This window comes from Rhinopithecus bieti, unplaced genomic scaffold, assembly GCF_001698545.2.
Source record: "Rhinopithecus bieti isolate Rb0 unplaced genomic scaffold, ASM169854v2 scaffold_32083, whole genome shotgun sequence".
Taxonomy (NCBI): Eukaryota; Metazoa; Chordata; class Mammalia; order Primates; family Cercopithecidae; genus Rhinopithecus; species Rhinopithecus bieti.
Window position 1 is genome coordinate 837,593 of NW_016814096.1, and position 25,723 is coordinate 863,315.

The 25,723-nt window shown below is 37.4% G+C and overlaps 1 protein-coding gene across 1 annotated transcript; it reads right to left on the reverse strand.

Annotated features, from left to right (window-relative positions):
• Positions 1 to 1,736: 1,736 nt before the first annotated feature.
• Positions 1,737 to 25,716, reverse strand: CSTF3 (cleavage stimulation factor subunit 3). Its single transcript, XM_017849697.1, has 18 exons — positions 25,685 to 25,716; positions 25,196 to 25,293; positions 23,229 to 23,295; positions 23,112 to 23,146; positions 22,773 to 22,899; positions 20,313 to 20,390; positions 19,416 to 19,578; positions 16,863 to 16,972; positions 16,290 to 16,406; positions 15,946 to 16,020; positions 14,081 to 14,224; positions 13,567 to 13,669; positions 9,871 to 9,940; positions 7,722 to 7,917; positions 4,168 to 4,321; positions 3,062 to 3,156; positions 2,881 to 2,941; positions 1,737 to 2,463 (listed from the first exon to the last, which is right to left on the reverse strand). Exons 2-18 carry the CDS (start codon positions 25,273 to 25,275, stop codon positions 2,261 to 2,263), a joined length of 1,878 nt encoding a protein of 625 aa, XP_017705186.1. The 5' UTR covers positions 25,276 to 25,293; positions 25,685 to 25,716; the 3' UTR covers positions 1,737 to 2,260.
• Between the last annotated feature and the right edge of the window lie 7 nt (positions 25,717 to 25,723).

A 25,723-nucleotide genomic window follows, 5' to 3' on the forward strand; every position in this document is an offset into this window, starting at 1 on the left:
CCCAGCCTACACCTCTGTATTTTAAAGTCTATGCCATATGGTACTACTTGTGTCTTTTTTTTTTTGAGAGTCTTGCTTTGTCACCCAGACTGGAGTGCAGTGGTGCTCTCTCGGCTCACTGCAACCTCTGCCTCACAGGTTCAACCAATTCTTACGCCTTCGCCTCCCAAGTAGCTGGATTTACAGGCTTGTGCTACCATGCCCAGCTAATTTTTTTGGTATGTTTAGTAGAGACGGGGTTTCGCTATGTTGGCCAGGCTGATCTTGAACTCCTGGCCTCAAATAATCTGCCCGCCTCGGCCTTCCAAAGTGCTGGCATTTACAGGTGTGAGCCACCGCACCTGGCCTACTTGTGTCTTAAGTTTTGATGGTAACTGTGATGTTTAAAAAAACTCACAACTTGAAAGTGATACTTGAAAGGGTAAGAAAGTCTGAATTAGAGGCAGCTAACTTTGTTTTGAGAGGCGATTTTAGCTTTAATGGGAAAATACTGGAAACTAAACACACTTTTGACCAATTTATATAACCTTGCTACATACAAATTTATAGGAGAAAATGATTCAGGGTAACTTTTTTTTTTACAAGTAAGACTTTTGTGGGTCATTTGAAGCTGATTTTAAATGTCAGATTATTTAATCACATCTGAATTCAGATTCTGAACTGTCTAAATTGTTTCTAATATGGAAGACCATTTCTTCATAACCATGATACTTGTCCTCCCCTCCTTTTTGTTTCCTTCCTGCTTTTAGTTTTTAACTCGTAATGAGAAGAGGAGGTAATGTTACCAAAGAGCACAGTCTATTTCTTTGGACTTAATTTGCATGACAAGTTTTTGCTCACTGTAATTAGAATTTAGTTAAATAGATGTCATTTTCCTTAATGTTATCTATGTTTAGCTCATGGGGAAAAGAATGTTCTTGAGAACTGGCCATGTGTGAAAATATTCAAGTTGAGTATCCCTAATCTGAAATCCAAAGTGTTCCAACATCCAAAACCTTTTGGGTGTCAACATGATGCACAAAGAAAATGTTTAGTGGAGTTTTTTGGAATTTGGACTTTTGGATTAGGGATGGTGAACTGGTAAGCATGATGCAAATATTCTGAAATCTAAACAAATCCAAAATCCTGAACACTTCTGGTCCCAAGTATATTCAGATAAGGGACACTCTATGTGAGAACAAGACAGCAGGTGGTTAAAGGAATTTCCACACTTAGGTTGCTTTCAAGAGAGACAAAAGTATTAACAGGATCTTAATCTGCCTCAGATTTACTGGGGAGCAAATGCATTCATATTTGAGGATTTCTAAAATGTTGGAGGCTGAGACGGGCAGATCACAAGGTCAGGAGATCGAGACTATCCTGGCTAACAAGGTGAAACCCCGTCCCTACTAAAAAAATACACAAAAACTAGCCGGGCGAGGTGGCGGGCGCCTGTAGTCCCAGCTACTCGGGAGGCTGAGGCAGGAGAATGGCGTAAACCTGGGAGGCGGAACTTGCAGTGAGCCGAGAACCGGCCACTGCACTCCAGCCTGGGCGGCAGAGCAAGACTCCGTCTCAAAAAAACAAAAAAAAAATGTTTTTAGTTAGCACCAAAAAAGACCAGGTGTGTGATTAATACATTTAGTAAATACAAGATGACTTTTCCTTGTACTGACGTTTATTTTTAAATGGTATTGGAAAGATAAAATAAGTAGTTATTGTAAATAAAATCTGAAAGGAGCAGAGGAAGCATGATGTTTCTGAATCCTTTTATTTTTTAAAGGACTTTTATTAAAATTTCAAACTACAAAACGGATTTCTACATTCTGCCATACAATACCCAAAACAAACAACCCATCGAAGGCACGGACTCTACAATAAGCAAACCAAAGACAATGTCTTTCAGAAATGTGGATAAATGCTTTACAATCCACATACCAGCCATCCAGTTTTTTACAAAACAATAAAAATGTTGAAAAACTCACAAATCTTCAAGCGGCACATACAAGACACCCTTGAAGAGGGAACAAAATGTGGTTCTGCCATTTTGTATTGTTCTCACATTTTTGAAAACCTAATTTTGCTTAGAGCATAGGTCTGTTCCATATTCTAAAATTCACACAGGTTGGTTTGTTTTTTCTCAAGAACCATATGATAGAGGCACCAATGACAATACAACTTTGTTTCCAAGAACCTTGTAACAAAGCGTTGTCTCTTTTAAACATACGACTTGAGGCAAAAGGAATCCTGGACAGGAGTTTCCTGCAGAGGCATTTAAGCCCTACCGAATCCGCTTCTGCTGCCGTGCTCTGTAAATATCATGAACAGGGGGGACAACGGCTCCCTTTTCTTCATCTTCATCTGAATCCTCGTTGGGCCTTTTGACGGCCTTGGTGAGTACTGCATTACTTTCCACAGGGCCATTGCCTTCTACAGCTAGCTCTGGGGCCCCACCAGTAATGATCCTCACAGCTTCCTCAACAGCTGTTAAAACAACAAAACGTAAAAACATATTCCACTATGAAAGGGTATGTATGTTCAACTGTGGACCCTTTATAGTTCATTTCATAGCCTACTAATTTAGCAAAACATGGATAGTACTACTGATACTAAATAATGAAAGAAAAAGACAAAAGCTGCTGTTAAAACTAATAATTTTCATAAGCCAAAGTACATGTTCACATGAATAGAAAAGATAAACTTTTATGACATTTTACTTAGTGGAATTCAATATGAATAAGCCTCTCTCTGCCAAAGAGGGTTTGGGTAACTCCTGGGTTTCACTGTACTTCAAATTGGCTGGCTGGTTTCAAAAACTTCAGTGGCAGAGAATAATAATCTCTACTGCTTATGAGACAACAATGTGGAATGACACTCTGAAATGGAGCTTCTGTTACTTACTATTTGGTATCTTGCATCTTCGGAAAATTTCCATCAGTTCATCTACTTGTACGAAAGGACCCTATTTTGACATGAATAAATTTTAATCCCAGTAATCTGACAAGTTAAAATAGCAGTAACTTTATACACAATTACTGTAACCCACAGAGCCAGTATCTACCGTGAAAATAAGTGAACAAACCTGGAAACAGATAGGAGGAGGGAGAAGTTTCATTAAAACAACAGCTGCAGGAGGGACTGGGAACACTCCACCAGGTACAGGGTGTAAGCCTGGAGCTGTGAGAAAAAGAAAAGTATGAATCAAGTGGGATGGAAGAATTTCTACACAGAGCTAAAATCAAGTGACTTGCACATAAAGATCTTCCATGTCTATGCTGCTTTGTTCTGGACACTGAAAATACTTTTAGGGCTTCACCAAACCAAAGTGAGTGAGACAGAGCAGTCTCAATGCCATGGCCACTGCAAGGCAGAGAAGTAGACAAGTGACTTTGTATAAGACAATCGGGGACTGAACTAAAGTCAGTTTTTGTCAAAGACTGTTTCTGAGTTACATAAGTCAATTGTTTAGCAATCCTTTTTCAAGTCAATTATTCAACAGCATATTTAATCAGAAGGGCTTTGTTCAAAAAGAATCTAGAGAGGCTACTAACCATTAGTAAGTAAAGAAACCAAATTGTATCAGTGAAGAAAGTTTCCAGCTGTTCAGGTAAAAAGCTGTTTAGCTTTTTTTTTTTTTTTTTTTTTTTTTTTTTTTGATACAGTGTTTCGCTCTTGTTACCCAGGCTGGAGTGCAATAGCAAGATCTGGGCTCACTGCAACCTCCACCTCCTGGGTTCAAGTGATTCTGCTGCCTCAGCCTCCCAAGTAGCTGGGATTACATGCATGTGCCACCATGCCCAGAAAATTTTTGTATTTTTAGTAAAGACAGGGTTTCACCCTGTTGGTCAGGCTGGTCTTGAACTCCTGACCTCAGGTGATCCACCTGCCTTGGCCTCCCAAAGTGCTGGGATTACAGGCATAAACCACTGCACCTGGGCATAGCAGCATTTCTCAAAACCAAGTATTACTGCCAAAATGGGTTCCTGGAATCTAGATCATTGAAGTTTTGTTTTTAGGACATTCTTAGTTAATCTATTTCAAAGATTAAAGCTAAATCACTTGTCATAGTGACCGTAAGTCTAATAATTAACCCACAATTGAGAGGCCATGTCACTTTACCCCCACACTTTGGATTTAAATCAACAAACAAACCGAGGTCTCAGTACTGGATCTAAAGTCATGGCTTACGTGCTAAATGTCGTGGCTGAAATGGAATCATCTGCTGAGTGTCTGGTTTAGGGTATTCTGGTTTTCTATCCACTTCATCTTTCAGAACAGGCACTATAGAAGGAGCTACAACTGGGTCTGGAATTATAGCTGCTAGCTTAGCACGGGAGACATCCTGAAAATGCAGAACAGAAGAATCCTAAACCTGAAAAAGGGACTACTAGAGAATAATCGTGCAATTCATAACCTTGAGGATACAGTGTGAATATCTGGGTTAAAACCACAGGAAGAAAATGGAGACGGATAAGCAAGGACTCTAATGATGGTAAAGATTGTTACTCAACAAGGAAAGCTATTGGGTTCTAAGACTCAGTGTATTATAACTTTACCCCAACACAAGTCAAAAGTCATTAAACTCATTGTTGCCAGGTAGGACATTTGTGGGACAGATACAAGTTTCTTTGGGTAGTCATAAGACTGGGAACTAAGTAGAGGTCAGGATAATTTGGAGGAAAATTCAAGATTTTAGATCTTCTGACACCTCATTAGAATTGAACATCAGTTTCATTAAACAAAGCTGGATTAAGTGACGTCCTGTTTTGTGAAGGCATCACACAGGTTAAGATTTTGCTAATGCAATGAAAAGTTATTTCCAATGTACTATTTATTACAGGGGACAAGGAATATTTATTGAGCAGACACTATTCATCAGCCAATTTTAGACATTTATTCTCTCTTTGATGAGGCAAATAGTAACTCTCCATGTTATAGAAGGCACTGAAGCTCACAAAGGTTTTGCTGTTTCCCAGGTCACACAGCTAATAAGTAGAGACAGGAGGATTGGGAGGGCAGGCCTCTCTGACCTCAAATCCATCCACAGTCTTCCTTTTAGTACACTAGCATTGCCCTGCCAGGGCTGAGACAAGATATGCCAAAGGGAGCAATACAGTCACCTATGAACAGAGGCCCTATCTCAGAGGAGCTCCTCTGCTCCAGGCAACCCAGTGTCACTCTGTCTGTCTAGAAACAAAATAACCCCTTTTTGCCACCAACGAGGGATATAAAAGCATTCCACTTTCTCAAAATTTGTTGAAATGCAGTTGGTGACATCTGGTATTAATTATATAAGCAAATCTAAATGGTAGGCACATTAGGTATCACTTTTTAAAAATCTTTCTCACACAGATACATATACACCATACCACTCACCATAACACATAGAAGCACATTAATCCTTCCCCAAAAAACAAGAGTAGAAACAGAAATATAAGATGGAAAACATCATATTCAGGAAGTAATTCTACTCCTGAATACTTGCTATTTTTTTTTTGAAACAGAGTCTCACTCTGTCACCCAGGCTGGAGTACAGTGGCACTATCTCAGCTCACTACAACCTCCCGGGTTCAAGCAATTCTCCTGCCTCAGCCTCCTGAGTAGCTAGGATTACAGATGCCCGCCACCAAGCCCAGCTAATTTTTGCATTTTAGTAGAGACGGGGTGGGTTTCACCATGTTGGCCAGGCTGGTCTCAAACTCCTGACCTCAGATGATCCAGCCGCCTCGGCCTCCCAAAGTGCTGGGATTACAGGTGTGAGTCACCACATCTGGCCACTATAAGATCTTTATTATCTGTTTATTTATATTTTTTAATTATTATTTTTTTAAGACAAGGTCTCGCTCTGTCACCCAGTCAGGAGTGCAGTGGCTTGATCATGGCTCACTAAAGTAGCCTCAGCTTCCCTCTTGGGCTCACCTTGGCCTCCCGAATAGCTGGGACCATCGGCAAGTGCCACTACACCTGGCTAATTGTTGTATTTTTCCCTCTTTTTTTGGTAGAGATGGGATTTCATCATGTTTCTCAGGCTGGTCTTGAACTCCTGGGCTCAAGTGATCCACCCATCTCAGCCTCCCAAAGTGCTGGGATTATAGGCGTGAGCCACCATGCCTGGCAAATCTTTATTTTAATTAACTGCCTTAATTTTCATTTTCATCTTGGAAAAGTTGAAATAGCCTTTTCTAGCAATGGCACAAAGTACAGTAAGTCCCTCACTTAACATTGTTAATAGGTTCTAGGAAACTGCAACTTTTAGAGAAATGATGGGCTAGGCGTGATGGCTGCTGCCTGTAATTCCAGCACTTTGGGAGGCCAAGATAAGTGGATCCTTTGAGCCTAGGAGTTAGAGGCCAGCCCGGGCAACATGGTGAAACCCCATCTCCACAAAAAAATACAAAAATTAGCCAGGTGTGGTGGCATTTGCCTGTAATCCCAACTACCTGGGAGGCTGAAACAGGAGATCACCTGAGCCCAGGGAAGACAAGGCTGCAGTGAGCCATGATCTCACCATTGCACTCCAGCCTGGACGACAGAGTGAGACCATCTCAAAAAAAATAAAAAGAGAGAGAGAGAAACGATGTATAGCAAAACCAATTTTTTTCTTATCAAGGTTATAACAAAACCATGTTAAACACAAAAACGTTATTTGAGGACCCGCTGCATATCATTTAGCTTAAAGTCAAAGTTTCTAAGAACCTATCAGTAATGTTAAATAAGGACTTACTGTAGTCTTAAAATATCTTTGACTGTTCATTGAGAAGCAGTTAAAACTAGAAGAAGAAACTAACTTATCCCTGAGCAGTAATCCTATGGTTCATACTAGGAATCTTCATCTGGCACAGAAATAGGGCTTCCATTAACAAAAATGTCTGAATATCAATTATGGGTAGTTTTTTCTCAAAATATTTTATCTGGATCAGACAGAGCAAGACCCAGGCTAAAAGAGGGCTATGAGAAAAAGGAGAATGATGGTCAGGAACATCCTAAAGGTGGTTGGCTTAAAGAGATCAACCAAGGACTTCTCTGTGAATTTCCATCTTAGTCTTTGTTCACATGTCACAGAAAGATTAAGAGATGATGTAACGGTTTTCTTAGCAAGGGATGTTTCTGGGGCTTTGTAAATATTAATCTCTCCCTGTGGCCTGAACAGGTTCAGGTGCCAGATTTGTTTTCTTATGACTCAGTAGTCTCTATAGAAGAGTTCCATTCATAGATGAGTTAATTCCCCCAAAGGTCACTGAAGGAGTGCTGTTTTAAGAATACAAATCCCTCAAGGAACTTTATGGATTTAATAAGCTGTAATATTTCTTCATTATATCTTACAAAATATGCAACAGGAACTATATTTGGTTTAAGAAATCGGTCAAAATATATTTATCAATTTGATGAGAACTATTAGAAAAAAAGTAATAACTAAGGTAACATTCAGATTTTCTTTTGTTTTTCCTTCCCTCCACACCCCCTCCATCTTGCCCACCAGATATAAGATATAAGGCACTGACAATTTCAGGGACAGAATGAAACTATTAAATCCCATTTCAATTCTCATTTTGTACAGCTACTCTGACACTCAGCATTTCCTAAACCCAAGGAAAATCTTTGAACTTTTTTCTTGCTTCCTGCAAATCTATTCTAAAACTAGATTAATTCACATCTCAGAATTTAGAGTGCAGATTATCAATGAACTCCTCTAAAACACTGGAAAAGTGAGGACATTCCACATCTTGATCCTAAGTACATACCTTATAACCAAGTGCTTTTAATTCACTTGCAGAGCAAGGATATAAATCCATGAACTTGTATCTATCTACTAGTAAAGCCGTTTCTTTCCCTTCATACTCTTCTTTGAATGCTGTAAACCGTCTTTTCTCCACCTTGAGTATACTAGCTAGATCACCAATATTACTTTCAAATGCTAAAAATCGGGCCCAGATTTCTCTGCAAGAAAAGAAATACAATTAATACTTTAATTATTCTGGGTTTAGGGCAGGCAGTTCATTTACAAAAACGCCTTAAGCTCTCTCTTTTCCCGTAAGTTATTAAGAGTGACTTTTATTATAAAGATTTTAAACTATAGAAAATAGAATAGTATAATGAATACCTATATACCACTACCTATATTGCTAATATTTTGCCATATTTGCTTCATGCTTATTCTTTTTTTTTTTTTTTTTTTTTGAGATGGAGTCTCACTCTGTGTCCCCAGGTAGGAGTGCAGTGGCACGATCTCAACTCACAACGTCTGCCTCCCGGGTTCAAGCAATTCTCGTTACTCAGCCTCCCAAGTAGCTGGGATTACAGGCGCCCGCGACCACGCCCGGCTGATATTCGTATTTTTAGTAGAGATGGGGTTTCCCCAGGTTGGCCAGGCTGGTCTCAAACACCCTACCTCAGGTGATCCACCCACCTTGGCCTCCCAAAGTGCTGGGATTACAGGCACGAGCCACCACGCCCGGCCTGCTTAAGTATTTCAAAGTAAATAATAAACCTATCACTTCAGTATTTAAGCCCATTTTTGAGTTTTTACTTATTTAGTATATAGCCTCTTCTTTGTGGTCAACATGAGAGACTTACCTTAGAGAGGGTAAACTCTAGGTGGAGGAGTTGGAAAAGGAACCTAGACAGATTTCTAATTTCTCCTGAATAATGCGGCTTCATTATTTTGTTTAAGTGGCGGGAATTATAATGTAGAATACATTCTTCATCTAATATATGAATAAAAATATACTCCAAAATCTAGTATGATTACTCTATTGTTTCCCATTAATGTGGATCACTGGGGACAAACTGGTGCCTCATCATTGTTCTAACAGCTAAGATTAATGCTCTGAGACTGCTTAAATGTCACTATGCACCTTTGTACTAAAGTAATATATTAAGTACCTCTTATATACCAGATGTGTGGCTATCACAAAAAATCCTACACTGGTAGACATTATTGTTAATAAGAAAATGAGGATTGGTATAGCTATGAAATTTGCCATCTAGTTGGCTGAGCTGGATATTGAACAAGACTGCAAAGCCTTAATATATTTCCACTGTACCAATCCACAATGTTGTTCCTCTGTATGGTAAAACTAACAGAGACAAAACCATAAGTCAGAGACATAATATGTAAAACAAACTTTCAATATACAAGAAGAGTCTTTGCTTTTGAGTAAGGGGGGTGAAAATTTCAGAATGCCTAACATGTTAATATCAATTTCTAGGGAGATATGTGTGTGTGTGTGTGTGTATGTATATATACATTGTATTGTATATCTATTATATATGTGTATACATACACACACATACATACATATACATATATATACACACATCTCTCTCTCTGGGTTTTTTTTTTTCTTCAGACAGAGTCTCACTCTGTCACCCAGGCTGGAGTGCAGAGGTATGACCATAGCTCACTGGAGCCTCAACTTCCTGGGCTCAAGCAATCCTCCTGCTCCCACCTCTGCCTCCCAGTATCTGGGACTACAGGCATGCACCACCACACCCAGCTAATTTTTAAAGTTTTTTTTGTATAGACGGGGTCTCACTATGTTGCCCAGGCTGGTCTCAAACTCCTGGGCTCAAGTCATCTTTCCACCTTGGCCTCCCAAAATGCTGGGATTACAGGCATGAGCCTGTAATCTGGTTAGAGATATATAGTAAACAAGAAAGATGATAATAAATTGCTATGGCATCTCTTAAAAACAATTCTAATCACTGTGCAGAAATTTAAAAATAATCTTAAACAGGTATAAAAGTATAGCTGATAGGTAAAATAAGTCTTGAGAAGGAAAGGAAATTTCTCTTGAAACTCATACTCAAGCAAACATTCACCCCATAGACACAATTCAGGTAAGAAAGCTGTCTTTAGAACCCGACCAACAACTTTTCACAATGGCTTACCCAGACTTCTCAGGAGGAAGGCTTCCAGATGTTAAAACTCGTTCAAACAAAACTCGGGTATTATTGTCCTCTAGGATATTGAAAAATATTTTAAATGTTTTTTTTTTAAATTCACTTTTACGATGCAACAATATTTTCATATGCATTATCTCACTTCATCCTTACAAAAATCCTATGCAGAAACGTTAACTATTATCACACTTGGTTTTTATAGATGAGGAAACTTGAGCTTCAGAAGATTAAGAGATTTGATCTGGCTCTTGGTGATTGAGTAGCAGAGCAGTAACTGGAAGCCATGTTTTTTTCCCTTCTAGTTCAGCCCTCCTCTACTATACTGCAGTTCTAATGCAAAACCATTTATAACAGTGCTGTCTGAATCAGGTATCCCATTTGCCTTTTAAAAATAATGACAAGTACATATCTGCTGACATTAGTCAGACTACTGCTATTTTTAAACACATTGAACGTGGAAGGATGGCAAACTCAAACTTAGAAATAATTGAGTTTTTTATTTTGAGGCACCAGGACTACGCTATATTTAGCTACTTTAACTCTTGCAGAGGTACAATATCTAGGTTGGCAGGTAAATATGGAAATGTAAATGAATTAAGAATTGTTGACAGAGGTGTATTAAATTTTAAGAGTCTTAGGAGGTCCTCTGTAGCTGGAAGTGGGAAGATGACACTTTTTGCCTTCTTGGTAAACTCTAAGTTATCTTTTAAAACTTAAGAATCTAACAGTAACAACAACTATTGAATCTACTACTAACAACCACTGAATTGTACACCTAATGGATGGACTTACAGTATACAAATTATACTTCAATGAAGCTGTTCAAAAGAAAAATTAACCCAGCAGAGGAGTTGTTTTTTATTGCCTGAGGGCAGTTATTCAGTTTATTACATGTCCATATGCAAAATAAAACCAAGAAATTAAATATATTAAACCAAAGAAGATGGCACTATTTTTGTGGCTTCTATCTTCAATTTAACATATTATACTTTAAAAAATGTTAAACAAATCTACATTTTATCTTTTTCTGTTTTATCCCAAGCTTTGCTCCAGACACACTTTTTACCATTCCACAGAACTTTCACACTGCCTGCCTACATGTTGTGCTCTCTGCCCGGAATAATGCATTTATCTTTCTTTACCTGGGTAACTACCACTCATGTCTCAAAATACAACTCATGTGCCCTTGTCTATGACACCTTCTAGAACACTGCTGTCCATCAGCAATATAATACAAGCCACATGTGCAATTTAATAAAAATGGGTAAAAATAGGTGAAATTAATATATTTAATCAACCAAATACTTCCAAATCTTATCATTTCCACATGTAATCAATATGAAAAATTGTTAAGATAGTTCACTTTTTTTTTTTTTTGTCCTAAGTCTTTGAATTCTGGTATGTAGTTACACATTTACACCACAACTCATTTTGGCCTAGCCACATTTCTTTTTTCTTTTTTGAGATGGAGTCTCGCTCTGTCACCCAGGCTGGAGTGCAGTGGCGCAATACTGGCTCACTGCAACATCTGTCTTCCAGGTTCAAGCGATTCTCTGCCTCAGCCTCCCGAGTAATTGGGACTACAGGTGCACGCCACCATGCCTGGCTAGTTTTTATATTTTTCAGTACAGACGGGGTTTCACCATATTGGTCAGGCTGGTCTGGAATTCCTCACCTTGTGATCTGCCTGCCTCGGCCTCCCAAAGTGCTGGGATTACAGGCGTGAGCCACCGCACCCAGCCCAGGCTAGTCACATTTCAAGTTCTCAATACCTAATAGTGTAGTGACTACCATAATTGTGCAGCATAGCTCTATAACTTAAATTATACTCTCTTCTCTGTGCTTCCACAGTACTTCATTCAGGAATCTATTACAGTATTTAGCACATTTTTAATGATCACCACCCTCATCATAAATAGTTAACATTTATGGAATAACCACAACATTCTATATGTAAGTGAAACACATGCAAAAACTCATTTACCCTCTCAACGATCCTATGAAAGGTATTCTTATTATAACCATTCTACAGGTGAGAAAACTGAAATTTAAGATTATACACCTAACCTCAGAACTATGCTACAATGAACCATCAAATGATGATGCAATTATATTTACACATTGGATTCCCCCACAAAAATGTTCTGGTGAATCCTATTCATCTTTGTATTCCCAGACCCTAGTAACCAGAAGGTAATGAATACATGTTTCATGGACGGATAGATGAATGAAAGAATCATCTAAGATACTGACTTTGGAAGACAATAATCCTAACACCAGATATCCTCATTTTAAAAAAATAAAAATATACATACTACTAACTATTCTAAAAAAAATCAGGCAAAGCAATTTAAGATTGATGAGGAATATTAAATGCCCCACTATCTCATTTTTTGGAGTTAAGTCTTTTTCCCAGAATGTAGAATCATTAAGCTGAAATACAAAATCATATTTCAGTTTTATTCTTTTATATTATTTAAATAAATAGAATGCTCTTTTCTGAAATATTAAAATTACTGATTTATACCTATGATATCTAATTCTATAATCATTTACATGACACATAATTGCATATTTCTTTAAGTCAACTTTTAGTGATGTATTTATTTTTATTAATTTATTAATTTATTATTATTATTTTTTTGAGGCAGAGTTTTGCTCTTGTTGCCCAGGCTGGAGTACAATGGCACGATCTCGGCTCACTGCAGCCTCTGTCTCCAGGGTTCAAGCGATTCTCCTGCCTCAGCCTCCCCAGTAGCTAGGATTACAGGCGCCTGCCACCATGCCCAGCTAATTTTTTGTATTTTTAGTAGAGACGGGATTTCGCCATGTTGGCCAGGTTGGTCTCGAACTCCTGGCCTCAGGTGATCTGCCTGCCTCGGCTTCCCAAAGTGCTGGGATTACAGGCGTGAGCCACCATGCCTGGTCTATTCGTTTATTTTAAATGTGTTTTAGAGACAAGGTCTTGCTCTGTCATCCAGGCTAGATGGAGTACAGTGGCATGATCACAGCTCACTGCAATCTCCAATTCCTGGGCTCAAGTGATCCTTCCAAGTATCTGAGACTAAAAAACCAACTTTTATACTACATCTTTTTTTGTTAAGAAATTACATATTGTGGACTGCAGTTAACTAGACTAAATGATATACATATATGAATTACCTAGCACAGTGCCTGGTACACGGTAGGAACTCAGTAAAGGATGGCCAGTGTTATTCACACAACAGAATAGGGAAATAAACACTAAAACCAAAATGTTTCTTTTGAATCTTTTCCCCAGTACCCTCAAAGTGTTCTACTTTACTATTTGGGCATCTTTTGAGTTTGAGTTTTGTTGGCTAGAGGGTTTTTTGTTTGTTTGTTTTCCTTCCAGGAAACAGGAGATGATTTGCCCAGAGTCATCAGAGATGAATATAAACAACTCTATGTCTCCTGACTCTGACTTTGAAGCTTTATCCCACTACTGATGCTACTTTACTGTAAAGACAGTTCTGCAAAGTCAAAAAGCATCTACCATTGCTCAGTAAATATATTCATGGTTATACTCAAGTATTTCTTGAGTGCCTAACAAGTGCCTGTCTGCTATGTCAAAATTATAATACATTCAAGAAGGAAGAAATCTAGCAACATAATTTCAGATGGTTTAATATTAAGTAACCATTATAGATTCTAGAATCAACCTACCATTGAGGTGAGAAAGATAGTCAATATAGGCCAGGACATACTCTGGAATGTCTCCATACTTTTTTAGCCCCAGCTCAAAAATCTTAAAGGCAACAGATTTGTCCTACAAGTAAAGAAAATAAAGTACAGATTTCCATGAAATGTCAGATAAAATACTTAAAAGAATATTAAAATTACACCTAAATATGACAAAATACATAAGAATTAAAACAAAATCATGTTAAGTAAAAATTGCTGAGCTAGAAACTATTCAAAGGAGTTTAGTGATTAGAAATCACTAGTCATTAATATAATGATTAGTAAAGCATGAATTAGAAATATAGTGATTAATAAAGCATAAATTAGCAGGCAGTTGGGGATTTGGATGATGCTCCATATAATTTTACACAGATACACTTAGACTGCCTTTACAAAATGGAGCAATAAAAGCTTAATGACAGAAGCTAAAACCACCTTTTACAAACCTCAGATGAAGGAAGTTGTTTTACCTTTACACTGTTATTTCAGTATTTACCTTACTACAGTAATATTCCATGAGTGCTGCAGTAACATAGACATGGTGGCGGGTTCTGGTATCTTCTCTTGCTTTTTTAAATATCATTCTTCCAGATTTGATGCCTTCTGCTCTCCGTGCAAATTTCATATATTGGATATATACCTATGCAAAAGAAAGTATTTGTGTTCTATAAGTTAGGCAGTATGTTTCCTGTATAAGAAAGCAATCCTTAATACCCAATAAATTAGAAAGTAGGAATTTAGATAATATTCTATTTAAATCCACAAGCGAATTTTTTTCTGGTATTAAGAGATGCATGCAAATTAATTTGTTTTTTATTGAGATATAATTCACATACCACAAAATTCACCCTTTACAATTCAGTGGTTTTAAATATATTTACAAGGTTGTGCAATCATTACCATTATCTAATTCTAGAATATGTAAAGTTTAAGAGTGAAAAGTGTGACACTACTAGAACATACTCCATTAATCAATGACAATATTTAAAAAACTCAAGAGTTGGTTTAATACAAGCATGTTTTACAATACATGTTTTTTGTTGAGACAGAGTCTCGCTCTGTTGCCCAGGCTGGAGTGCAGTGGTACGATCTTGGCTCACTGCAACCTCCACCTCCCGGGTTCAAGCCATTCTCCTGCCTCAGGTTCCCAAGTAGCTGGGACTACAGGCGCTCGCCACCAGACCCGGCTAATTTTTGTATTTTTAGTAGAGACGGGGTTTCACCATTTTGGCCAGGCTGGTCTCGATCTCCTGACCTCATGATCCACCTGCCTCAGCCTCCCAAAGTGCTGGCATTACAGGTGTGAGCTACCGCGCCCAGCCTGCAATACATGTTTAACTTCATATTTTCTTGGTTTCTTTTTAAAAGCCCACTACTCTATTTTCCAAACAACATATAATAGAACTTCATGGATAAACGATGAGCCATTTTATACCCAGCACCTACAGAATGTCCAGCACATCATGAATATGCAGTTTTGTTTAGTGAACAAATGACTAATTAGTAGGGTCCTGGTTTGCTCAGTTTTGATAATGTCTAGCTATGTTATCCAGTTTTGATGGATGGATGAATGGATGAATGGATGGATGGATGAACTATGAGTTCCTCAAGAAAAGGAATTTTATCTAGTTTGTCATTATGTTGCTGGAGTCTAGCACAATGCATAGACTTCAATATATTTGCTAGATATGTTTGTGGAATTAATTATAAGATGATGAATAAATGTAGGAATTATAGCAGTGGAATCCCAATATAAATCATTAACAAGAAAAAGTAGTGTAGCTATAATTGACTTGAGGCAGACGGTCTAAAGACACACCCACAAGCCTGTCCCCTTCCTCTCCCAATGGGAGAGCACAACTGCACTTTTGCACTTGGGGCTTTGAAAACCACTATGATAGAGCAGGATTTAGAATAAAGTGAGTTTCAATCTAATTTCTTCCCAGGATGTTGGTTTCTCCTGCCTCATTTAAAAAGAAATATTTATTAAGCAACAATTCTGTGGCATAGTGGCTTCAAACCATGATCACAAAGAAAGTGTTAGAGAAAGTGCCTCTGTATCTATTTTCTACTGCTGCATTAAAAAGAAAAATTCTAGCAGAAAACAGATCAGTAATTGTCAGAGGTAAGGGCAGAGGGAAGGGTTATATCTACAAAAGGGTCACAAGGGGGAATTTTTGGAGGATGGTGGAGGTGTTTTCTATCTTAATTGTGGTGGTAATCCCATGACTCAATGTTATTTGTCAAGATTCATAGAACTATACAACAAAAACAGTGAATTTTACTGTATATAAATTTAAATTATTTTTTGTTAGGTAAGACTGCAAAGGTAGGAAAAAAGAGATCTGTAAAGTTACTCACCAAGGTGGGGTCAATATCCTCAATTGCCAGAAGTCTGTTATATATACTGTGAACCTTTTCATACTTCATGCGACTCTAAGGTGTTAGAGAAGAAGTGAGTATCAACATATGGTCATAAATACGCAGGATTTGAGCTCTAAGGAGTCCAAAGGCTATAACCTCCCACCCCCAATGGCATCTCCATTGAGCATAAATATAGTATAAGCTGACAACTAATAACTGTTCATTTGGCATCATCTCTGTCTACCAAAAGCAGTATGCCTGGCAAACAACCAGCCAGAAAAAAAGTTCAGTCTTGCAGTAAAAAATTGAATTATAAGAAGGCTCTAAACATTTTTACTTACCTCTTCATAATCTGCATATGCAAAATAAAGAAGCATATTCTTCTTCAATAAAGTGCTTATGGCTCTTTCATATATATTAGCAGCTTCATCACTAAATAATTTGGCATTATTCATATCCTAGGAGAAAAAAAAGAAAGCTCATCTTCAATAATTCTAATATAGTTGTGAGAGAATAAAATTAATAGTTACATCTATTTTATTTACTTATATGTGTCTACGAAAGCATACATGTATGTACACACACATATGTGTATTCACACACAAACATACATAAACACATATGCATTTCTGGATTCTAAAAAAATTCCAAAAACTCCCTTCAGTAGTTTAACTTACAAAATAACCATGCAAGTACTCTAAATGATTCATCACTTTAATATGTTAAAAAACTGCCAGTTTATTTTAATTTTAAGGAGGTTTAATTATATGAGTGTCACTAAGATTCATATGAATGTAAGCTTAAATTTTCAATACTTATGCTTTACTACCAAAATTCAGTTATATTTTTCAGTAAATCATTGCTATATCAAAACCACAAAAATATCAAAGTGGGGATAGGGAAGGAACACTTACTCCCTTTTCTGCAAGCAGTTTACTTGACTGCTCAAGATACTGGGCAGCTTCATACCAAATATCAGGGTGATGGCCCAGCACAAGCAGGCACTGTTCATAAGCAAACATAACTAAGGGAAGAAATTAACAAACAACATTCAATTAAAATAATTATTATTTGTAAAACTATCAATATAAGTATCATAACCAAATTAGGATCCTCAAGAATCAATGACAATTAGAAATAAAAACCATCATCCATCTAAGCTCCCTCCATCTATCCATCACTTATTAATTTTTTTTATTTTTGGAAGCAGGGTCTCTGTCACGTAGGCTGGAGTGGAGTGGCACAAATATGGTTCACTGCAGCCTCTACCTCCTGGGCTCAAGTGATTTTCCTGCCTCAACCTCCCAAGTAGCTGGGACCAGATGTGTGCCACCACATCTGGCTTGTTTTTTAAAATCTTGTGGCTGGGTGCGGTGGCTCACACCTGTAATCCCAGCACTTTGGGAGGCCAAGACGGGCAGAGCACGAGGTCAGGAGATCGAGACATCCTGGCTAACATGGTGAAACGCTGTCTCTACTGAAAAGCAAAAAATTAGCTGGGTGTGGTGGCGGGCGCCTGTAGTCCCAGCTACTCGGGAGGCTGAGGCAGGAGAATGGCGTGAACCCAGGAGGCGAGCTTGCAGTGAGCGGAGATCGCGCCACTGCACTGCAGCCTGGGTGATAGAGTGAGACTCCATCTCAAAAAAAAAAATAAAATAAAATAAAAAAATAAAAATCTTGTAGTATAGAGACGGGGTTTCACCATGTTGCCCAGGCTTGTCTTGAACTCCTGGGCTCAAGCAATCCTCCCACCTCAGCCTCCCAAAGTGCTGGGATTACAGATGTAAGCCACTGCACCCAGCCTAAGTTAATACTTATCAAGCACCAACTATATGACAGGGAATGTGGAAGGCACTGTGAATATACAAGTGAATAAGACTTCCTATATTCAAGAAGTCTGCAGTATATGGGGAGGATAGACAGAAAGCAAAGACGAAAAGTATTATAATGATGAAAGTATAGAGTGTACTCTGAAAACTTACAGCAGGAGGACTTAACATAGTTTAGGGACTCAAGAAAGGCTTTGCTAAGGAACTGACATGTAACACAACACCTGAAGAAGGGATGAAGCTGGTCAGAGGCAAATAAATGAAGTGGTGTATGGAATAGATACAAAAATGGAGTAGGCAAAGGAAACAATATTTGCAAAGACCTACAAGTAAGACAGCAAGCCACTATTGAGGAATTCATAAAGCTCCAAATTAAGAGTCTGGCACTGGCATAGTAGTTTGTATCAGACCAACCCTCAGCAAGTAAAAATTATAAACAAACACAAATACAAAAGCAACTATCTAAAGGTACTGGAAATGACCAAAAGAAGCAGAAATCAGGAGATTGAGCCCTTAAAAAGGTAGAACAACACTAGGTGAAATCCACATTTAATATGGCTTTTCCCTTCAAGCGCATGCCCATGTCGTGCACTTCTGGGATAGCTAGAACTCAAGTCAAATGCTGCAGTTGTACTGTCCTGAAGTAACATGGAGTTCTGGCCTATGAGAGCAGCTAGAAATTGAGGGGAGACATCCCCAAAAGGAGAAAGCCAGAGCCTGAAAATCTGGGCATAAATGTTCTCAAATCCTCACCTGATCCCTAAAATGTACATACACAGGAAAGGATACAACCAGACCAGCAGAAAACAAAGCTGGAAGGTGGAAAGAGTTGAATAGATACCTCAGCAACTAAGGGAGATGAAGTTTAGAATCTGAGTCCCATCCGATTAGATGGTTGGGGCAAATACTTTAGACTTTTCATTGTCTTAGGAGTAAAGACTATGTCCCAAGAATAAAGTATTTAATCTGAGATTAAGGGTAAAACTAAAACAGATCTGTCTTCATAGTATAAAACCAAGCCTCCACAAAGTCCAAGTAATCTGACAGTAATACTTAACTTCCTGCTAAAATAAAAAAACATTCTTCAGAGGAAGATGACAGAATCTAGAGTCTTTACAATGTTTCATTTGTACATTCGTACAATATCTAAAAGAAAAAATTTGAACAGGAAATAGGAAAATGTAAACCACAATCAAGAGAAAAAACAATCAAAGAAAATAAACTCCATGGTGGTTGAAAGGCCCAGATGTTGGAATTGGCAGATGAAGACTTTATAACTACTGTTATAAATATGTTCAAAGATATAAAGAAAAAGATGGTAAAGAACACACAAGGAATCTCAACTAAGAAATGGACACCATAAAAAAGAACTATAAAAAATAAAAAATTTCTAACATGGAAATTTATAGAACTGAAAAATATTGTATCTGAAATAGAGAATTCACTGGATGTGCTTAATTGCAGACTGCATATGATGAAAACAAAGGTTCAGTGAATATGGAGATACATCTATAGGAATTATTGAATCTGAAGAACAAAAGAAAAAAAGATTATGGGTAAAAAAGTTTTAGTAACATATGGGGATACCAAGTGGCCTAACATACATGTAATTGAAGTCATGAGGGTTAATCTTGTTACCTCTTTTTGTTATAAGGGTCTGATCCTCTGTACGAAGAGGGTTGCTCTTTTCCCACTGTATATATTTCTTCCACATATCTACTTGTTGAGCTTCTTGAGGAGTATTCTGAGGAGGCACCGAGGGAGCATTACGGTCCAAGCCTTTCATTACTGTCTCATATTCCTAGACAACAAGCATTTAGAATTCTTTGGTGAGCCAGGAACAACTCAGATGTATGGGGGATGGGGTAGATCAGTTTGGAAGACTGTTCAAAATGCCTACTTTTTCCAAATACCACTTTGTTAATATAATCTGAAAACTAAGAGTAGAGAGAAAGATGAGAGTATTACCACTCAAGAACAGATTCCCAGGAGCCCTCTCTATAAGTGATCTAGAAGGTTACTTTACAGGATATAAGAGTTGACAGATCAATAGAATTGAAGATCTGGTGGCATTTATTATTGCCATCTTTGGAGAAACTGTCTTCTAAAATTTCAGTAGTTTATATTAATAGGCTATTTTTCCTAACTTCTAAGAGTGTCAATGAATAGAAAGGTATGCACGCAATCAAAATGTGTCACTGCGAGCTATGTTATTAGATCACAGAATAATACAATATTCAGACAAACCCAAATAAGAGAGGGAAAAGAATTACTTCATCAATTCTAAGTAGAGTCTTGTCTCTATGTCCTGTTTCCATAGTTTAAAAAATAATTTCTTCTAAACCCAATTTATTATATTTTGTTCGTACAAAGAGATATTTCATTTCAAATATGTCATCTCCTCAGACTTTACAATTAATTGCTGTTAAGATTGCTAATGATTGAAAGTATCAAGAGTAATACCAGACAGGGAAAGCTCTGCTGTAAACAACAGATTCATAATAATCATTAAAATAGATGGATGGAATTCCATACCTTTGCTACACGTCTAGCATTCATATAATCTCTACTCCGATCTTCAATCATTTTTTTAGCTAAATGAATATTGATACCCTAGAAAAAACAAAAATATTTTAAAATTAAGTATAGTTTCCTTAAAAATTAGCATAATACAGTTAATGTATTCATTACTAAATAACTTAAATTCTTTATTTAAAAGATTTCTTGTTATAAAGGTTCATACAGCCAATGAAAAACAGGAAAAAAAAGGTTTGAATCAATTATACATTCAAAGATTAAGAGGATGTGCTTACTCTTATGAGCTGCAGTAAGTTTCCTATTTATCAGGAACTTTTAAAGATAGAATAATTTGAAAAGGGTCAATATTTATGTAGATTCTACTAAAAAAAAAAATGACATGGCTGATCTGTAATCTTAGCCTTTGGAGGCCCGGAGTTGGGATGATCACTTGAGGTCAGGAGTTCGTGATCAGCCTGGCCAAGATGGTGAAGACACCGTTTCTACTAATAAATAACAAAAAATTAGCTGGTGTGGGTGGCGTCGTGTAATCCAACCACTTGGGAGCCAGAGGCAGGAGAATTGCTTGAAACTGGTGCGGCAGAGGTTGCAGTGAGACCGAGATCAGTGCTATTGCACTTCCGCCTGAGCGACAAAGAGTGAGACTTCCGTCTCAAAAAAAAGAAAAAAAAAAAAAAAGAGTAGATTCATCTGGGTGAATAGCCATGGTTTGACTTTGATAGCCCCTTTTCTTTTTTATAGACAGAGTCTTCCTCTGTCACCCAGGCTAGAGTGCAGTGGCGCCATCCTAACTCACTGGAACCTTGAACTCCTGGGCTCAAGTAATCCTCCTGCCTCAGCCTCCTGACATAGGACTACAGGTGTGTCCTGCCAGGTCTGGCTCATTAAAAAAATTTTTTTTTGTTAAGACATAGTCTTGCTATGTTGCCTGGGCTGGCCTCAAACTCCTGGTCTTAGGCAGTGCTCCCACTTCAGCCTCCCAAAGTGCTGGGATTACAGGCATGAGCCATCACACCTGGCTAATAGCCCTTTTCTAACTAGTTCTGTTGTATAACACTTTTCAAAGAGACAAACAGAAGTAGCAAGGAAAGATAAACATTACCACTCAGTGAGTACTCCAAGGATTCTAAGACCCTTTCAGGGAGTCCATGAGATCAAAATAGTTGTCGTTATAATACTAAGACATTATTTGCGTCTCTCATAAAAATACAGGAGTTTTACAGAGGCTACGTGACATTTAGTATATAACACACTGAATGGAAGCAGATATGAAAATCCAGCTGTTTTCTATTAAACTAGACATGAAAGAGATTTGTGAAAATATAAAATAATGCCACTCTTCTAACTACATTTTTTGTTTTGGAAAATACAGTTTTTGGTCAGGCATGGTGGCTTGTGCCTGTAATCTCAACGTTTTGGGAGGCCCAAGGTGGGCGAATTGCTTGAGCTCAGGAGTTCAAGGCCAGCCTGAGAAACATGGAGAAACTCCATCTCTACAAAAAATTAGCTTGAGAGTGGTGGCGCATGCCTGTAGTCTTAGCTACTTGGGAGGCTGAGGTAGGAGAATCACCTGAGCCCAGGAAGTTGAGACTGCAATGAGCTGCGACTGTGCCACTGCACTCCAGCCTGGGTGACAGAGTAAGACCCTGTCTCAAAAAAATAAAAATAAAAAATTATTGTGATCTTCAATAATTTTTAAAATCCAAAAACCATAAAGTTTGAAAACCACAGCTGATGCCTGTGAGGGAACAATTTCACTAGCTTATATAGTTCTTCGAAATCACAATATACATACGAAGAACTTCCTTTTTTTCTCTTTAGAGATGGGGTCTCACTATCTTGCCCAGGCTGGTCTCAAACTACTGGGCTCAGGCAATCCTTCTATCTCGGCCTCCCAAAGTACTGGGATTACAAGTGTAAGCCACCATGCCCAGCTAAGGAACTTCCTTTTAACGCTAGAGCTTACTTGGCATGTGTATTTATGTATTCAGATTGATTAGCTCAGTTATTAAAAGCAGATACCAATAACACAAAGATCTTGGATTGTAGTCACACACCTCACAAATTCAAACCAATAATCACATCACTGTAATCAGGTGATAGAGATGCACAGCAACTAAAAAATAATTCCCAAAAGGTACTATTGGAAACATAATTCCCAAAAGGTACTGTTTTATAGGTCAATGGCAATATGTATGTGTGTGTATGAATGTGTGGATATGGCTTAGTGCGGAATAAAAATAGTTTTATAAGAACTATTGTTATTCAGAGTATCCTCTAAAAAATAACACTAATATGGAGACTCTCAAAACCTTGCAAAAACATTATAGTGCTTTCATTACAATCAATAAAGAAATGTATAACACTGATATAGAAAGACTATAATCTACAAATCCACAATGCATAAAAATTAAAATGGCTTGGTTTATAATAAACAACTACTCTGACCTAATTTACCTCTTCATACTTGTTATAGTCTCTCCAGAGTTGTTCAATGTTGATCATCGGATTAACACAACCTCGTTGATAAACTCTTCGGACAGCTGTTATTCTTTGATTTTCTGCATACGATCCTACAGCTTCCCTGAGATTGTATAAGAAATGCCATCAATTATATTATAGCTAAATCTCATTCAACCCAGCAATCTCACTACTGGCTATCTACCCAAAGAACAACTCTATGGAAAATAGTATGGAGATTTCTGAAAGAACTAAAAATTATATTTTAGCTAAATCAACTGTATATATATACATATATATATATATATGTATGTATATATACACACAAATACTTACACGCCTTTTAGGAAATTGATGTAATCCACCCAAATCTAAGAAATAAAAATAAAATGTTAATTATCTTTCTTGGTATTTTCACATTGAAGTGCATATATTAAAAAGTTTTAACTCTACCTGATAGGACATAATTTCCATTCCAATTTTATCCAGTGCAAAGTCATATGCTTGAGCCATTTTTTCTCTGAAATGAACATGAAAGACGTGGTTTTTAAATTCTTTTGTTATTAAAATTTATCTACAATTAGGCCAGACATGGTGGCTCATGCCTGTAATCCCATTGCTTTGGGAAGCCAGGGCAGAAGGATCACTTGAGACCTGGAGTTCAAGACCTGCCTGTGCAACATAGCAAAACCCAGTCTCTAAAAACATAAAAATTAAAAAAATTAGCTGGGCATGGTAGTGTGCACCTGTAATCCTAGCTACTCAGAAGGCTGAGGTGGGAGGATTGCTTCAGCCCAGGATTTCAAGGTTACAGTGAGTTATGAATGTACCATTACACATCAGCCTGGGTGACAGAGCAAGATGCTGTCTCTAAAAAAAATGAAACATAAATTATTATTTGAAGATAGGTGTAGTGGTTCACTCCTGTAATCTCAATGCTTTGGGAGGCTAAGGCAAGAGGATCATCTGAGGCCAGGAGTTGGAGACAAGCCTGGGCAACACAGTGAGACCTCGTCTCAATAAATAAATAAATAAATAAATAAATAAATAAAGTCGTCTCTATAAATAAATAAATAAATAATGTACTTATAAGTAAAACGTAGCTTCTGATACAGGATCAGAACAACATTTGAACATTTTCTATAAACAAAAATTAAAGACATCTTTGTAAGTATATAAAGTCATTATTTGATGTTAAGCTTGTCAATATCATAAATTGTTTCCTTTATCTACTGCTTGTGAGTTTATCAAAAATAAGGCTCATGTCTTACTTATCTTTATATCCTTTAAGTTGCATAATTCTATACATAGCAGATTCAAATGTGGAAATCTGAGGTTCTCTCATTAATGATACATTAAGTCTGAAGATCTATTAGCTCTAAAGTAAAATGTAGAAATCTGGAAAGTATAGTTTTATTAAAATGCTACTTATGTTAAAATGTAAAGGGTACATTAGGGAAAAAGAACTTCCACTTCAATATAACACAATAAAGTATAAACAGACCAGGTGTTGTGGTTTATGCCTATAATTCCAGCATTTTGGGAGGCTGAGGCAGGAGAACTGCTTGAGCCCAGTAGTTTGAGACCAACCTAGGAACATTAGCCTACACTTGAGACCCCGCTATGTTTGGAGTCTCAAACATAAGGAGACCCCATCTCTACAAAAAAATAGAAAAAAAATCAGCCAAGTGTGGCCGCTCGTGCCTGTAGTCCCATCTACTTGGAAGGCTGAGGTGGGAGGATCGCATGAGCCCGAAAGGTTGAGGTTACAGTGAACCCGTGATTGTGCCACTGCACTCCAGCCTGTACGACAGAGCTGAAACTGTCTCAAAACACAAAAATCATAGCAAGAAATATAATCAGGAAAAGACAATAAAGACAGAATTTTAGTAATAGACATAACTTGCCTGTTAGTTACATAGAAAAATGGCACCTCAGAAGGTCTATTATTTAGATTTGGCAAAGATGGGGAGGTGGGTATAATTTGCAGTGGGGATGGTAACTTCACAATACAACTGTCAGAGACCCCTTAGATCACTATAATTGTCAGAGACCCCTTAGATCACTTAAGTAGCACATTGCATTGTGACCTGACCTGCCAAAAGTGGTACTAGCAGAAGTATGAAGATAGTTTTTGAAAAAATTTGACAACAAGCCTGCCAACAAAGTGGTTTGGTGTTGCAAATATACAGTGTTTCAGTATAGAAAGGGCTTGGGCGATTCAATTCTCCAGAGTAAGACTCATGGCCAGTGACTTTCTTTGAAGCACTTTTTTCAAGGTTACTAATTTCTTAAAAAATCCTGACTTTTCAAATCCTGATATTTCTTCCCACCTGGAGCTAACAGAAGGTGTGAGTTTATGTGGGATTAACTGTGTGCCTGGAGATGACTTGCATTCTTAAGATCCTGGTTTCACTTACTTGTAACTTGGTAGTTTACCCTTGGTTTCTCGGACATATGAAAGATAACACTTCCATAAATCAATGTGCAAAACCTTCATAAGGCATCTCTGAAATAGCTTTAAATACAAGAATATATTATCAGAATCCAGTTAAATAAATTTCATATGGACATAGATGAAATGGAACATTAAAAACACAAATTCAGCTCCCTTTATGAATTTATCTTCTTATAAATAAAAGGCAAATAATTTCCCCATTTTCAGTTTAGATAATTAAATAAAATGGCTTCTCATGATTTCTGTCAGGGGAGTATCAATTATATTTTCTTTCCCTTTCCAAAATTTTTAATGATCGAACATTTTTAAGCATATAAAGCAAGTGTGAGTAACACTATATAACTTGTTACAAAATCACTATCTTAGATCTCACATTATTGTTAATATTTGTCTTATACATACTAGGCTTTTAAGTTCTTCAATATAAAATTTAAAGTATTTGAGGACTCACCTTTTCAACCTTGTCATAATTTTAGCTTTAATCTGAAGA